Genomic DNA, 14894 nt, shown 5'->3' with positions numbered 1-14894 from the left:
AATGGGGTAACTTGTTTAAGTGTATTTTAAGTACTAAGATGCATCAAAATGCAGGATTTTGGGTGCCGGACCTCCCATTACTTGGCCTCGAGTATTTTCAGGATTTTTAGGAAAGGGACACTTTCATTTCTGTGTATAATAACAATTACAAGAATGCATAGTTCAGTTGGATTTCTATTTAATTGGTTTTCAACACTTTTCCAGTTTAACAGTGGTATGAATACTAAGATCTAATACATATGTCTGTTCTAATGAAGTGAAATTAATCATTTACAGAGAGATCAGTACAATCTGAGAGCAATTGCTTTTGATAAAGGAATTCCCCAACATAGAGCCACTGTGGATGTAGCCATAGATGTAGTTAACAGAGATAATAACCCCCCTGTCTGGGATCAGCCTGTCTATGGTCCTATTACCATAAAAGAAAACATGGAAGTTGGACAGAAAGTTCTTTCAATCAAGGCTAGGTATGGTTACGAAGTTCTGGGACTCTAACAGAAAATTGCTGGCATTGAGTATAAGTTTTTAAATTTGATTGCTGAGCTTTGTTCAGAAGAGAGTTGTAGCTGCTATTTAAAAGACTTGCTTTTGTATTTTATCTGATTTTACTGTAAAAAAAAAAAAAAAAGTAGCAAAGGCCCTGTAAATGTTTAGTTGCATCCCATTTATATATATCTTCAGCTTTCATATCTATTATGCTGTTTTAAATAAGTAACTAATTACTTGATCTTGTATAATTTGTTTTTCTTATATATTGCTTTAAAACAGGCTAAACAACTTAATCTTTCATATCTATTATGCTGTTTTAAATAAGTAACTAATTACTTGATCTTGTATAATTTGTTTTTCTTATATATTGCTTTAAAGCGGGCTAAACAACTAATCCTTTAAACATTTTTTTAAGCCATTCATTTATCAAATATCAAATCAAAGTTAATGAAATAATTCACTAAGAAGTTTTACAAGTGCTTAAGTAGATTATAAAATACCTTATTTTCTAAGAGTTCTGTTTTGATTTTTCTCTATCAAAACATAAAGCTTATGATCATATTTTTGTTTTATTTAGATCTGGCATTCCTGACAACCCAACTGTCTTTTATACTTTAATGAAAGGAAGTACGGAGCAGACGAATAAAAAAGATACTTTCTATCTTAGTCAGAGATCAGATAATGACAACACGTTTGCAGACATCTATGTCAATTATCCTTTAGATTATGAAAAACTGCAGCAATACAATCTGACTGTTCGAGTAGAGGTGCGTAAAAAAACAACACTTCTTTGATTTTTAGACCTCAAATTTAATGTGTGTAAATTTGGTTCCTTTAAGTATTGTTAGCTTCCGTGTAGTTTCATTCACATCAAAATATATCAATTTGGAAAATCTCCTAAATTTGGTGTATGTGTGAAAGTACTATAAAATTAATTAATAAGAATTTGTTTTGACTGTTTTTAATCTGTTTCTGAAATTTGGGAGATGTTTATATCCATCCTTGTATCAATATAATCATGCGAGGTGACTGGTTTAGATTAAGTTTGTGAGTAGGAATTATGCACGTTAGTTCTACGTTGTTCTCATACCTAGCTGTGAAATAGTTTTGGCACCTGTTTTTCTTGTTTAATTAAAAGAACCCTCTGCAGAGTATTGTTTTCTTTTTTTTCTGTTCTTGCTGAAGAGAACATTTGCTATCAGTTCACTTCTGCATAAAATGCTTAAGCTGGTTCTTTATTCCTATCAGACATTTTTCATTTGAATCTGATTTGTAAGTACTACACATAAATAGCCTTTCGAATATAATTTGACTGTTGTGAGTTGATTTCACCTTTTAAATATGAAGTCTAATGAACAAGCCAACTGTTACATTTTATCAAATTTTGTATACACTGACAAAATGCATCTTTTCACTGCTTTGTGTAGTTTACTAACAATGCTTTTTTTTCTTCTTCTTCTCAGAATAATGGAATACAACAGCTGGCATCAGAATGCACTGTTTACATTATATTGGAAGATGTGAATGATGAAATTCCCCTCTTTATTGAGAGGGAGCAAGAAACGGTGTTGGAAGGTATGCCACCAGGTACTAAAGTGACTAAAGTTCAAGCTGTTGACAAGGATGGAACATACCCTCACAACAAGGTAACTTGCTATAATTTTAAGCTTTGTATTGCCATGACAAATAATAGGCTAAAAAAGGGGGGTAGCACAGGTGTGTGGGTAGTTAAAGAACTTGAATTTCAGAGAAGATGGCCAGAAAAGTTAATTAAAAATTGTGAAATACAAAATGAAAGCCTAGATAACTCAGATTAAATATGGTATTTTTCCCCCATGTTTAAATACATTACTTGTACTATACCATATGTACTAAAAACATTGTTAATACTGAAAGACCTAGATAACTCAGATTAAATATGGTATTTTCCCCATGTTTAAATACATTACTTGTACTATACCATATGTACTAAAAACATTGTTAATACTGAAAGACCTAGATAACTCAGATTAAATATGGTATTTTTCCCCATGTTTAAATACACTACTTGTACTGTACCATATGTACTAAAAACATTGTTAATACTGAAAGACCTAGATAACTCAGATTAAATATAGTATTTTTCCCCATGTTCAAATACACTACTTGTACTATACCATATGTACTAAAAACATTGTTAATGCTGAAAGACCTAGATACTTTTCTAGAAATTTAGGATTTTTTGGGTGAGATTTTCTATCATAACATGTAGATCTAAAAAACCAATTCAGATAATATATGCTATAGTTAAACTTAAATACACTTGCAGAAGTATTTGTGGTATACAGCATGAATGGATTGCTAAGTAAAATTAGAACAAAGCATACATTATGGTTGAAATTAAGTGTTATAAAAACAGTTAATTTGAAACTCATAGATTTTGATGTTAACATGTAGTTGTAATTTTTCATATAGGTGTACTATAGTATTGAAAATAAAGATGGAGGAGACCAGTTTTTCACAATAGACAGAGAATCGGGAGAGATCTACACAAAAATAGAATTTGATAGAGAAGAAAAACAGACATATGCAATTTTAGTGAGAGCAGAAGATGGTGCACCTTCTGATCGTCCACATAAGAAAGATGGTAGTCCTAATTCAGGTAAGAAAAGATTTCTTTATCAGATTGGATGTAGTTGGTTTTGTTTAGCTTGCTTTATGTGTTGAAGCAAGAGTAGGATATGTTATAGGAACTGTTACTGCAAGATGATAAATGTGTATAAAGAAATAAATATATGTGGGCATGTGTACACTTGTCTGTCTTTATGGGAGAATTCGGGTATTCAGGTCCCCATAACAATGATGAGCTTTTTTAATTATAAAAGACTTTCTTAAAATGTACAGAATTTTCACTTACTGTATCGCTTGTTGATTTAATGATTGAGACAAGTAATTATCATCTACCATTTAATGTTTGCCTCATTTCTGAAATTTAATTTAACCCTGAAGAAACAATTTGTGAACATTGTAAATTTTCCTGAAAATTGCATATCACTTAAACCTTAATATTATAAGGAATTGATTGGCTCTGTTATTGAGATTTCCATTTCAGAGCTGGTCAGCTGGGTTTGAATCTATGTGATGCCAGAAAATATTCCCCACACTTTAAACTGTGGGAGCATTATAAGATCGACAGTTGATCCCTTAGTATAGATAGTTTGTGTTAAGGTGTTGCTGACTGGCTGCTTTCCCACTTGTCAGTAGTTCAAAATCATATATGGTGGCAGTTAGCCTTAGTAGCTTAGCCATAAAAAAAAAAAGTACAAGTATTTAACATTGTAAAATATAGCATTTCACACAAGCACCTACTTTGTAGTAAATTTCAACAATTAGACCATTATAATATTTAAATTCAATCAAAAAATGCTCATTAATATGATTTGTTAAATATGTAATTAATTTTTTTTTATGTAGGTTTGAGTAAACTAGTTGTTTTTGGAAAAGAAGCTTAGCTTATAAAGACTAAAATTTATTAATTCATCAGTCAAGTTCTGTCATCCTCACAAGTAAAAGACTTGTTATAAAACTAGGGAGATTATACAATAACTTGTTTCAAAATTATTGGGGGGTGGGTGGTCATCAATGAGGTGTTAACACAATGGAATTACCTTTATCTTGATGTAATTTGAATTTAAGAATTGTTTTTAAATGTAACTTCTTTTTTACAATGACAGCATTTATATAAATGTTGTTATGGAGTTCTCTCTTGTGAATTCTCATTGGTAGAATAAAAATAACAGTTAATTAGAATGTATTTTTCAAACCAAGTAATCATAAAGACACGTACTAGAATTCCTTGTAGGTATAATTTTTGTTACCTCAATTGATTACTGCCAAATCTCGGGAACTAAAATATAATAGCATAATAGGAAAAATGTTTTCGCTATGCATATTTGCCTGAGATAGCAATACATTTTATTACCTAATTTGAAAATACAGTTTTGCGAGTTTTAGTACTTAATGTCATCATAAGTCTATGAAATGCGAGATCCCTGACCCAAAGGTATTTTGACTGATACTGTTTGAGTTGGATTATTTGCTAGAATAATTAATTGATGCTTTTGAAAACACCTACACTTTATTTTTAATCATTTGTGATGTATAACCTTTAAAGATATATGGAGTCTGAAGACAATCTTAGACAAGTTAAATGTATATGAACCTTTATTTTGAAAACATAAAAGTAAATCAGGGGATAGTGTCTTTGTTATCAATTATATTTTCATATTCTTTATATACCCCTATTTTTCTTTAAAAAAAAACATTGCATTTGGTCTTGTCAATGTATTAGAGGAAAAAGAAAAAATGGCTATTAATTAATAAAGTAATAATAATAAAAATTAATAAGTTAAAACTTTATAGCAAGAAGTAAGAGTACATGACACTAGTTGTGTGTGCCTAATAGATGCTTTTGTCAAGATCATTGTTTATGGTAATGTTAAATCTCTCTCTGGTATCAGGGAATACATAAAGATCCATATAACATTTATACAGGAATTATAAGTTGTGTTATTGGATTTAAAGGTAAGTATACTTATTTTAACTTTCTGTTGCGGAAGCCTAAAACATAAATTATATAGTTGCAAGTATAATAAAAAAAATTTAAGTTATCCCTAGTTTGGCAGATCACTGTAATTATGTTAGTCTGAGCCAAAGTAGGGATAAAATTTAAATATTAAGTAATTCTCAAATCAAATTATTTACCCAAAATAGTGCATCATCATCACTTATTTATTAAAAGGTGCTGCCCAAAAGGAATCAACTTTGGGCATGATGGTGGGTAAAACAAAATTGGTGGCCTAGCTAACTAACGAATGGACATTTGCTGTAAAATTCTTATAAATGCTACAAGTATACCTACCAGTTTGGCTGCCAATTATGATTTCATTCCTTTAAATTGTATGCTGAATCCTTTATTGGCCACTTTTTTTTTCCACACCAGAGATGTTTTTGATTAGATATCATCACTTTTTGTCAATACACACCAGTAAACCACTAGATAGTAACCCATATTAACTTTAGGATTGCAACCCTAGTACTTTACATAACCAACCAGATTCTTTAAAATATATGGTGGTAATTTTCCTCTCCAAAACAATGTTAATAGCTTTCTTTATAGCAACGCCATGGAATTTAGATTAACAGTTTCTTGTCATCAAACCAACGAATAGTGGGATTGACCATCACATTATAACTCCCCCACGGCTGAAAGGGCGAGAATGTTTGATGGGACGGGGATTCGAAACCGTGGCCCTCAGCCCTAACCACCTATAACAGTAAATATGGACAGTTTTTAGTTTTTCGTCATTCGGATTAAAGACGGCTGATTTAGAGCAGCAAAACTATAAGGTGAAAGTATGTGCAGATACACAAGCATTGGTTTGGCCAAGCAAACTAGATTGGCAGTTTCTAGCTCAAATTTTCAAAAGAATCATACAGGTGGATGGTTATTATTGATTATTCATTTCAACGTTTCAGTATATATTTACTAAATTTTATGAAATTACCCTAATTAAAGATATTAGCTTAAGCAATTAGCGTAAATAATGATGCTTGATACGGCTGTACCGATTGCATGGGGGAAAAGATTAGCCCAAGAGTTGGCGGTGGGTGGTGATGACTAGCTACCTTCCCTATAGTCTTTCACTGCTAAATTAGGGACGGCTAGTGCAGATAGCCTTCATGTAGCTTTGCACGAATTTCAAAACAAACCAAAATTTACTCTTGGGTGAAGCTGTAGTGAAAATGTTAGAATGATAGCTCAGTTTTTCGCTGAGGCGTACGTACAAATTTTCATCAGTTTGAGCTATTCTTATTGAATATCATTGCGCATGTGTCCTATATTTGCACCAAATGAGACTACCGATTGTAGGTTAAAAATATCTGTCGGTGTACCAAATTTAAAATAATCCATAAAAAATTAATTGTTTTTCTATCAAATAAAGTTTCCGTACTTTTGGTGCGAATAAAAAAAAAAAAAAGGAAGAAACTCAATCAAAATTGGAGATGTTATATCTCAGGTATATCTTTATGGATTACCTTGAAATTTATTATGTGAAGTAAGAGTTCAGTAGAGCACATCCACTAAAAATGTGTTAGTTTGAATAACCACAGTTCGAGATACAGAACGTGGAATATCGCTAAGCTATCACTCCTATAACCTGCAGCAGGTTGTTTTGGCCCCGAGACACACTACCGTATATCTTGATATTTTGGTATCTTATTCGGTACAAGAAAGTAATCATTGGGACCTCAGACAGAAGAGTTCTGTGAAAGAATTAGTGATAACGTAAGTTTTTTTTACGCTTGTCTGGAAATGTCGCATACCTACTGACTTGCATGAAAATTAATTGAAATAGTTAAATTTTGATTCACTCTATAAACACGTACATAGTGATTTAGGCGGCGTTATAAGTACAATAAGCTTTAGTTTTGCCTGGCCAATATTGTGAAATAGTCATTGTTAATATTAGGACCTTTTAAAGGTGGTTTTAAACGAGCTATTTTTTATGGCCGCCCTTTTGTGTCACCATGATCCCTATATACCACCGTACTTAATGATGTGCTTGATTAAAAAAAAGAAAATAAAAAAATATCTGAGGTATTAAATCTCATTATTAAAATGTTCCAAGATTGACATAAGATTTGATAGTACTTTTTACTATATCCCGGCTATTAACATCAGCACCATGAAAGTTTAAAAATATCATTTAACAAGTAAACGTGCCCATCTCCAGTGACGGGAAAAGTTTAAGTTAATCTAATTTATTTCATGGACACCTGAGCTGCCTGTACCACCCACCGCGAAAAGTAATTGTTGAGCATTTCAGTTATGCTAAGAGCCGCTCAACAATAACATACAATATATATACACACATATATTATTCATTATGTTACGTCATATTTTAAAATGTAAATGGTGGTGTGATTAATTTTTAACAATGTAGTGTAGAATATCCAGCTTGCGAAATAACATTTCTCATCAACATTATTCATGCCCGTTCTCCCGTCATTTCAATTTTTAAAATGGTGAATGTTGAGCTGAAACAGACGAACGCGCGGACAGACACCACGGTTCGCAATATATATATATATAAGATGTAATTGTAAACACAGTATTTTTCGTTATGAGAAATGTGACCACGCTGTGGTATTACACAGTTAATATTTACGCGGTTTTGAAAACGTTTTATCTATATGCGAAGCTGTGAGTATGAGGATTTAAAAGTGTGTTAATTATATTACACTTCAACATCTTAGGTGCACGCTGAGAAGATAATGCAAATCAAATGTTTTCAATTGTGATGGGAAGTGCGTTTTACTTTTCTCTCTCCTCTTTCGTAGTACATAGTTTTTTTGTATTAAGTACCTACACATACTGAGATCAGACCTCTGATCTGCAGATGGTTTACCACAGCCGTTCTGTTACCAGCCTCTGCCTTTAATTAAACGACATTCCTGCTGGGCTGCAGCACTCGGACCTTCCCTGGAGTGAACAGAGACTTGAATTTTGCTGTTTGTGTAACCTATAACGTGCTGGGTAAAAGCATTTTATTGAAATGAATTTCCGAACCCGGTCTTGTTGTTGACCATTAGCAGAAGAGAGCATAGCATGAACATAGTTCGTTTGGAGGCTTTATGGAGTATTGTTGTATTCATATAATAAAACTGAAATATACGCGTGCAGCTGTAGGGTAAAAATCACAACGCTTTGTTAATTAGCCCACGTGAATTAAAACTACCATTAGAGAAGTCGCACTTTCCAAATTACGTATACTTGATGTCAACACTTAAGAATCGCGTATTTTGTAGATTTACTTAACCGTTAAGATATTGACATATGTACGCAGAATATGTTTGAGATACACTGGTTAAAGAAAAATAATTAAAAATGCATACGGTATTACTTCAGTGCAGTGGTGTAGGAAGGAGTTGGGAAGTGGGTGTGCTTGGCTAGACATGCAGATTTTACAATGAGAGATTGAAAGTATAAGGAAGTGTTAAAAGCAGCACAGTCTAGGGAGGTCTGGGGGCATGTCCCCCAGAAAATTAATATAATAATGTAATTTACAGTTGCTGTACAAGTCAAATGTGTAGAAGTGGTGTTGCTGTCGCACCCTCAGCATCCGATGCCTCTGCTTCAGTGTATTAACACCAACTTTCATTTGACATAAAATATAAAACAATAACCATTTCAAATGTAACCACTTTTGTAGCGTCAGTGTTTATTTTTCAGTTATTTTTTTCTTCAATAATAAGAAATTTTAACGCACTTTAACACGAACGATAAACGAATAGTTCTACATTTTAATACATTAGTATAAAAGTCATTTTCATTGTAGCGACAATAATTTTTATTAATTTATTTTAGATACTGAATATCATTTAGGTTTCTAATATGATTATAGCACTTGTTTAGTGTTTAATTAATCAAAACGTAAAGTACGGTTAGTTCATCAAGGCATGTATGTAAAACTTCAAACTCATTAATCTTGATAGATAGGCCAAATTGCACATGGGGGTTTGTTTTTCGGTAGTTTGAGAAATGTGATGATGGAAGTTAGTTTGTAAAAATGTATTTTGGTAAATATTCGATTTTGATAAAGCTCATAATTTACAGTCTCCAATTAATTGAAATAATGGCATCGTATTTGTTATTTTCTTCTGTTACTTATAGCAGTTTTATTATTAAGGCTTAATATTCATATTGACAGTATAATTGAACATTTTGAGTTATTTTATTATTTTTTTACACTTGAAGTCTCTGTTACTTGTACTTTCTTCTCTTAGTCATTATGCTGTATTGATCTGCACTGATCATTGTGATTTGGCAGATGTTGGTATGAACACTGACTGAAATAGGTATTTAGTTAGGCCCTATTGTGCTTATAGCTTGGCAGGAAATGACACATCCAAAGAATTCTTCACGTCTTCTAAATGTTGCCTGGCTGCGGAAGCAATGAAATACATGGTCAATTAAATCTAGCTGGCTGTGAAGAGTGATACATGTTCGGAGTGATGAAGATGCTTCAATATAAAAAATAAATAAATAAATAAAATCAAAAACGAGAATTCTTGCCGCCAGTCATCAGGAGGCACAGAAGCAAGAACCTTTCTGTCAAACTGAATTATGGTGGAAATCATGGTTGCTGTATATGTATTTTCTTTTTCGTAAGATAACTTTTCGAGAGTAGAACATAACGGGGCGCAAAACTAATTTGTCATTTAACCTTTTCTATTAAGGCTGCAGCCTGACTTCCCTTAGAGCGATGTCAGATCAGGATAGCTGCAGCCTTACTTCCCTTAGAGGGATGTCAGATCAGGATATTAGTTTGTACTTTGTCTCTTTTTGTAGGAAAATAACCAATTTTCTTTTGCTTAGTATGTCGCCTTTTCGTATTTTTAATAGCTGATGTAAGATCAGATACCTTTTGTTCTTTATTTTACATCTAGTAGATTTGGTATGATACTAAAAATGTATTGGTTTACGAGCATCCAAGAACTTTTACATACTTCCTACACTGTGAAGAATATCTTGCTATCTTAGATGTAATAAGAATTTATACATTCTAAAGTAACAGTATTAACACTGAAACACGAATAATTATTTGAATTGAAAACTCGCCGTTCAGTCTACAGAGATTTGTCTGTTAGTTAGCGCAAATTGGCTATCTGTGCTGAGCCCACCGCCATTATCAAAACTCACTTTTTAGCGTTATATGCCCTCGGACTTAACGTTGAGTCGCCGGGAACATCTACATGGAATGTTAAATGTGAATCTATTCATACTTAATGTAAGCTGACATATTCCCTAAGCTACGTGGCATCATTGGAAGGTCTCATCATTGTTGTCTGATCAAGACGCCCTCCTTTGGCTAAGCGGTAAGTGCGAGGGCTTAAAGGACTTATAAAGCTAAAAATCGGGTTTCGATACTCATTGTGAACATAACACAAATAGCCCATTGTGTAGCTTTGTGACTAACAACAACAACAACAAAAAAACTGACCAGGGTGAGTTATAGTTTAACTAGATAGACCCTAGGAAGAAAATTAAAGCATCATCCTACTTTATGGAATGCAGCGCCCTATGGAGCCGAGTATGTTTTTTTTTCCTCTTTAACGCTGGACCTGTGTCTGACACTATTTCCAAACTATAATGCGAAACGTGTCACCAAAGACAAGAAATATCCGAGCATTTTCCCCGCACGTTTAATTGTTTAATAGGTAAACTACAACGCATTGAGCTTATGATAATTGTGAAAATTACACTTGACTGTAAAAATACAGTTAACCATAATTCTAGTGTTTGCATTCTCTTGAACGACAGTTATAAACACTTAATATGCGTCGGAATTGCATTTTTTTAATCAATATATGATTACTGTCGTTTTACCTGTCTAAAATGAATAAACTTTGACGGGTTTGATTATTTGAAGCTTAAAAATCGTTACCAGTTCGCCTAAGACTTCAGAATAAACACAAACTGGCACAGCGCCAGATACCCGCTTGCATGAGCGAGTACGTGATTTAAGAGCTAATATATTCGGTTTGATAACTATGGAGATATAACCGATGCTTGTGGTATACAAGATGTATTATCCTGACTTGGCCTCACTTGCAATAGATAATTAGTGATATCTTATGAACTTAGTGTCATGTGCATCCCGATTTTCACGGGTACTGATTCCTGGTCATGACAGTTCACTCTTGTCGTTTAATAATTATTGGTGGGGTGAGGGAGGGGGGCATGTACTACCATACTCACATAACACGCTCTCACAGAATATTTAACCGTTATATTTCAATGTATTTCGCTTTTTGTGTCTAATAATACAGCTTTAACACGTATATTTTACATACTCTTAAAAATATGTAGTTAGTTTCTCTATTATTCATGAGTAAAATATAACGTACAGTAAGAAAAACTTAATTAAATTTCATTACATCGTAAATCCTAATGTAACACAATAGAAACAGAAATAATATTGTCTGCTGTGTTGTGATGCAGCCACCACCGTACATATTTTAAACTTTTGGTGTGACGAAATAGTAACAATGTTTAACACCAGGGCCATTAGACTGATGCTGCACTACAGTGATATTAGTAATGGCATTTTCGCAATACATATAAAGCCACATGAACTATCAACTTGTTCAGGCTGTCTGTTCCTATAAGCTATGTAGAGAGAGGTTTTTTTTATGATCTTACTTATATGTAAGATTTGCGATACAATGCTGTAAAGGCAACCTTTAACAGTCCTTCCACCAGTTTTGTACTCCCACATAATCTTTATTAACCCCTCCCCATATTTTGGCCTTAAACAGTCAAAATATTCCCTTTGAATCCCTATAATTGACAACTTTTTAATATAATCTCACCATTTCTTTAAGGCTGACACTATAATAATAATAATATTTTTTTTTAAGAGGCTTGTTATCTCTATCATAACATTTAAGCGGTTTTAAGCTTGCATTCTAGATGAAGGGGAATAAAGTCAGAAGCTGTTTGCTAGACACGAAGAAAGCTTTCGTTGGTTTGTCATTAAAGTTCAGTTGAGGCCCAAAAGAAGAATATACACGGTTACTTTGAACTATAGCCAGTTCCCAATGAAAGTGTAAACGCGCGAAAAAGATTTTTAAAGTTCTTTTCGATTTCGAAACTGCTTAATTTCGCGTTTCGAGTTAAAACTAGTTTGCCCTCCCAGTGGCACAGTGGTACGTCTTCTGACTTGTACCACTAGAAACCAGGTTTCGATACCCGTGGTGGGCAGAGCACGGATAGCCCTCTGTGTAGCTTTGCGCTCAATAACAAACAACAACAATAAAACTAGTTTGGTCAAAAAGCTTGTTTCAATTTTGAAAGTCACATGGAGATCTTGATTCTGATTCTGAAACGATTTGAAACTGTTTTTAAATACTGTTCTGGAAGTTGGCTAAACTAACAATATTTCAAACTAAATATGCACAACGTCACAATATGTCTTGAATAATGACATAGAAAGTATTGAAAATATTCTGTCGTACATTTATTGAACAGTTTTTTTTTATACCTTTTGAACTTCCCTAAAACAGGCTGATAATTTTGAATATTCATTATCTCATGATCAGTTCTAGCACTTCATATTTATGTCTTTAACTTGTTAACTTGCGATGATACATTTCATTACTACAGTCTACTATTTGTTATGAGTAAGAATAGGTTATAGCTGTTAAAATGTGCGAGGTTTCTGTTATTAAAAACTAGCTTGCCTTTCTTAAAAAGTGGAAGGTTTTTCAAATGAGACTAGTTTAGTATCATTGTATAGTATTATCAAGTTAGATACATTCGAATGTTATATATATGCCCGTTTGTTAACATTTCTACTGTGCCTCTGAGGATGAAAATAATAAAGTTGGTACATGAAAACGTATTAATAAATCAAAACATTATTAATTACAGTATCTCCTGTTTATGGGTTTTTCTTTATAAATAATATACCCGTAAGAGGCTTTTGGTGGACATTATTTTCTCTCTCTATTTAAATAATATAATGCATACAGCAGAATAGAAGACATAATGGAAAATAACATTCGGCTTCAGTGTATATTTATAACGGTTTTTTAAGAACTCGCACTGTCGATTGAAAAGCGCACTTTGAAAATTATTTATAAATAATGTTTGTTGGATTACAGGACACACAAGTTGTTTTTTAATCTGTTTAGGCAATCGTTTAGCATTTCCAGATCAAACTCTGTGGGAGAAATCAAATACATTTTCAATTTTTTTTTTGCATATTTGTGTTTTATTGGATTGGTAGTAAAGTTTGTAAGTACAATTTATGTTGATTTTACTGTATTTATCGAATCATTCAGACAACTTATAAATTCCTAAAACTTTAGTATGAATTCTCCTCATCACATTTTTAGTCTTAACCCTTGGGTATAATGTGACTTTTGATAACATGAACATTTGTAAATTCAATTTCTTTTCATTGTGTAACGTCGATGTCAGGTGTTTTGACTGCGCTCGAACTTAAAGTTGCTTCAAATTTTATATTTCAACAGTTGATGTGTGTGTGATATTATTATTGCTGTTAACAATAAGGCTTGCTAAGTAAGAAATTAAATTAAACGAAATAGCTTAAGAGTGTGTATTAAAAAAGTATAACCAAGTGTACAAGAATTCTCTTCATTAAATGAAACTGCTTTATCAACTATCCAAATAACAATAACGACGTAAAATTCATAGTAATACCGATAATACGTATTACAAAGAAAATTAATTACTCATAAGAATAATTAGTTTAAAAAATCAGTTGTTTTGTTTGGAAAAAACTTTTCAAAACAAGTATTAATCTATTACTTATATAGAGGGATGAGTATATAACATTAAAGTGATTTTGAATTTATAAATCAGAAGTCACGTGTAACCGCAGCCTATATAAAGTTGCGGTGGTTTGAAATGTATCGGAACTACATTTTGACATGGTTTGGCATCTTGTTGATTTCACACAAAATTGATCGCATTTGGGAAGAGGTGTATTAACAGCCATTTCCGACGCAAGATATTCATACATTCAGATCATAATAATGTGTTCTGATCGGGGATTTGGAATTTCTAAGATGGTATATCCCTTGTACTAAGTGCCATTTATATACAGAATAACATGTATCAATTTGAGGTCCCAAGACCATCCAGAAAGAGACCTGCAACAAGTCCTAGCACAGCTGTAATAAGCAAAGTGCGGCGTCTTTCTAAGAAGTGAGAATGCACGAACACAAAGATCAGTAGCAAAACTGTATGTAATATAACCACTATATGGATTGTGAAAAGTAGCATTGAAGAAGGATATGCTTTAGATGTGACAACCTTCCGACGTACCCTTTTACAGTAGAAACTACGCGTCAGGTAGAATATGGCCGGAGGTATCGAGATTGAATGTAACGATATGGTGGACCCAAATCGTTAATATAACGTGCCCAACATGTTCAGATAGAGAAAGAGTAACTTCGTAAAACCGATACACAGATAGTTTGGCTAAAGACTCCGTACGAAACGAGGCCGTAACACGTACTTTATTCCACTTGAACTAAGAATCAGGTAATTTATCTGTCATCTCTGAATCCGTTCTCTTGCATGAGCAGTATTTTATTAAACAAGAATCATCCTCTGTTTCGCTTACCTTTGTACGATGCTGTTCATAACTATTTCATGAGTTGTCGTTTCAAATAAATTTTTCTAATCGAAACAGCACAAATAGGGAAAAATAGGAGTTAATGTAATTTTACTTACCATAAGAAATGTATCGAAGTAAGAGGATTAATTAATTGTGCATGTATGTATACATACATACATATATATATATATATATATATATATATAATAT

The 14894-nt window shown here is 32.8% G+C and overlaps 1 protein-coding gene across 1 annotated transcript in view; it reads left to right on the top strand.

Annotated features, from left to right (window-relative positions):
* LOC106459516 (neural-cadherin-like) overlaps window positions 1–14894 on the top strand; it is a 115986-nt gene that overhangs the window by 3453 nt on the left and 97639 nt on the right. The window contains exons 3-6 of the mRNA XM_022386277.1: window positions 277–467; window positions 1067–1256; window positions 1953–2135; window positions 2944–3130. Coding sequence (XP_022241985.1) covers window positions 430–467; window positions 1067–1256; window positions 1953–2135; window positions 2944–3130 — 598 coding nt within the window. The 5' untranslated portion in view covers window positions 277–429. The remainder of the gene's footprint in view (window positions 1–276; window positions 468–1066; window positions 1257–1952; window positions 2136–2943; window positions 3131–14894) is intronic.

This window comes from Limulus polyphemus, unplaced genomic scaffold (assembly GCF_000517525.1).
Source record: "Limulus polyphemus unplaced genomic scaffold, Limulus_polyphemus-2.1.2 Scaffold28, whole genome shotgun sequence".
Taxonomy (NCBI): Eukaryota; Metazoa; Arthropoda; class Merostomata; order Xiphosura; family Limulidae; genus Limulus; species Limulus polyphemus.
Note: the sequence above shows the minus strand (reverse complement) of the source record. Positions and strands in the feature narration are given on the sequence as shown.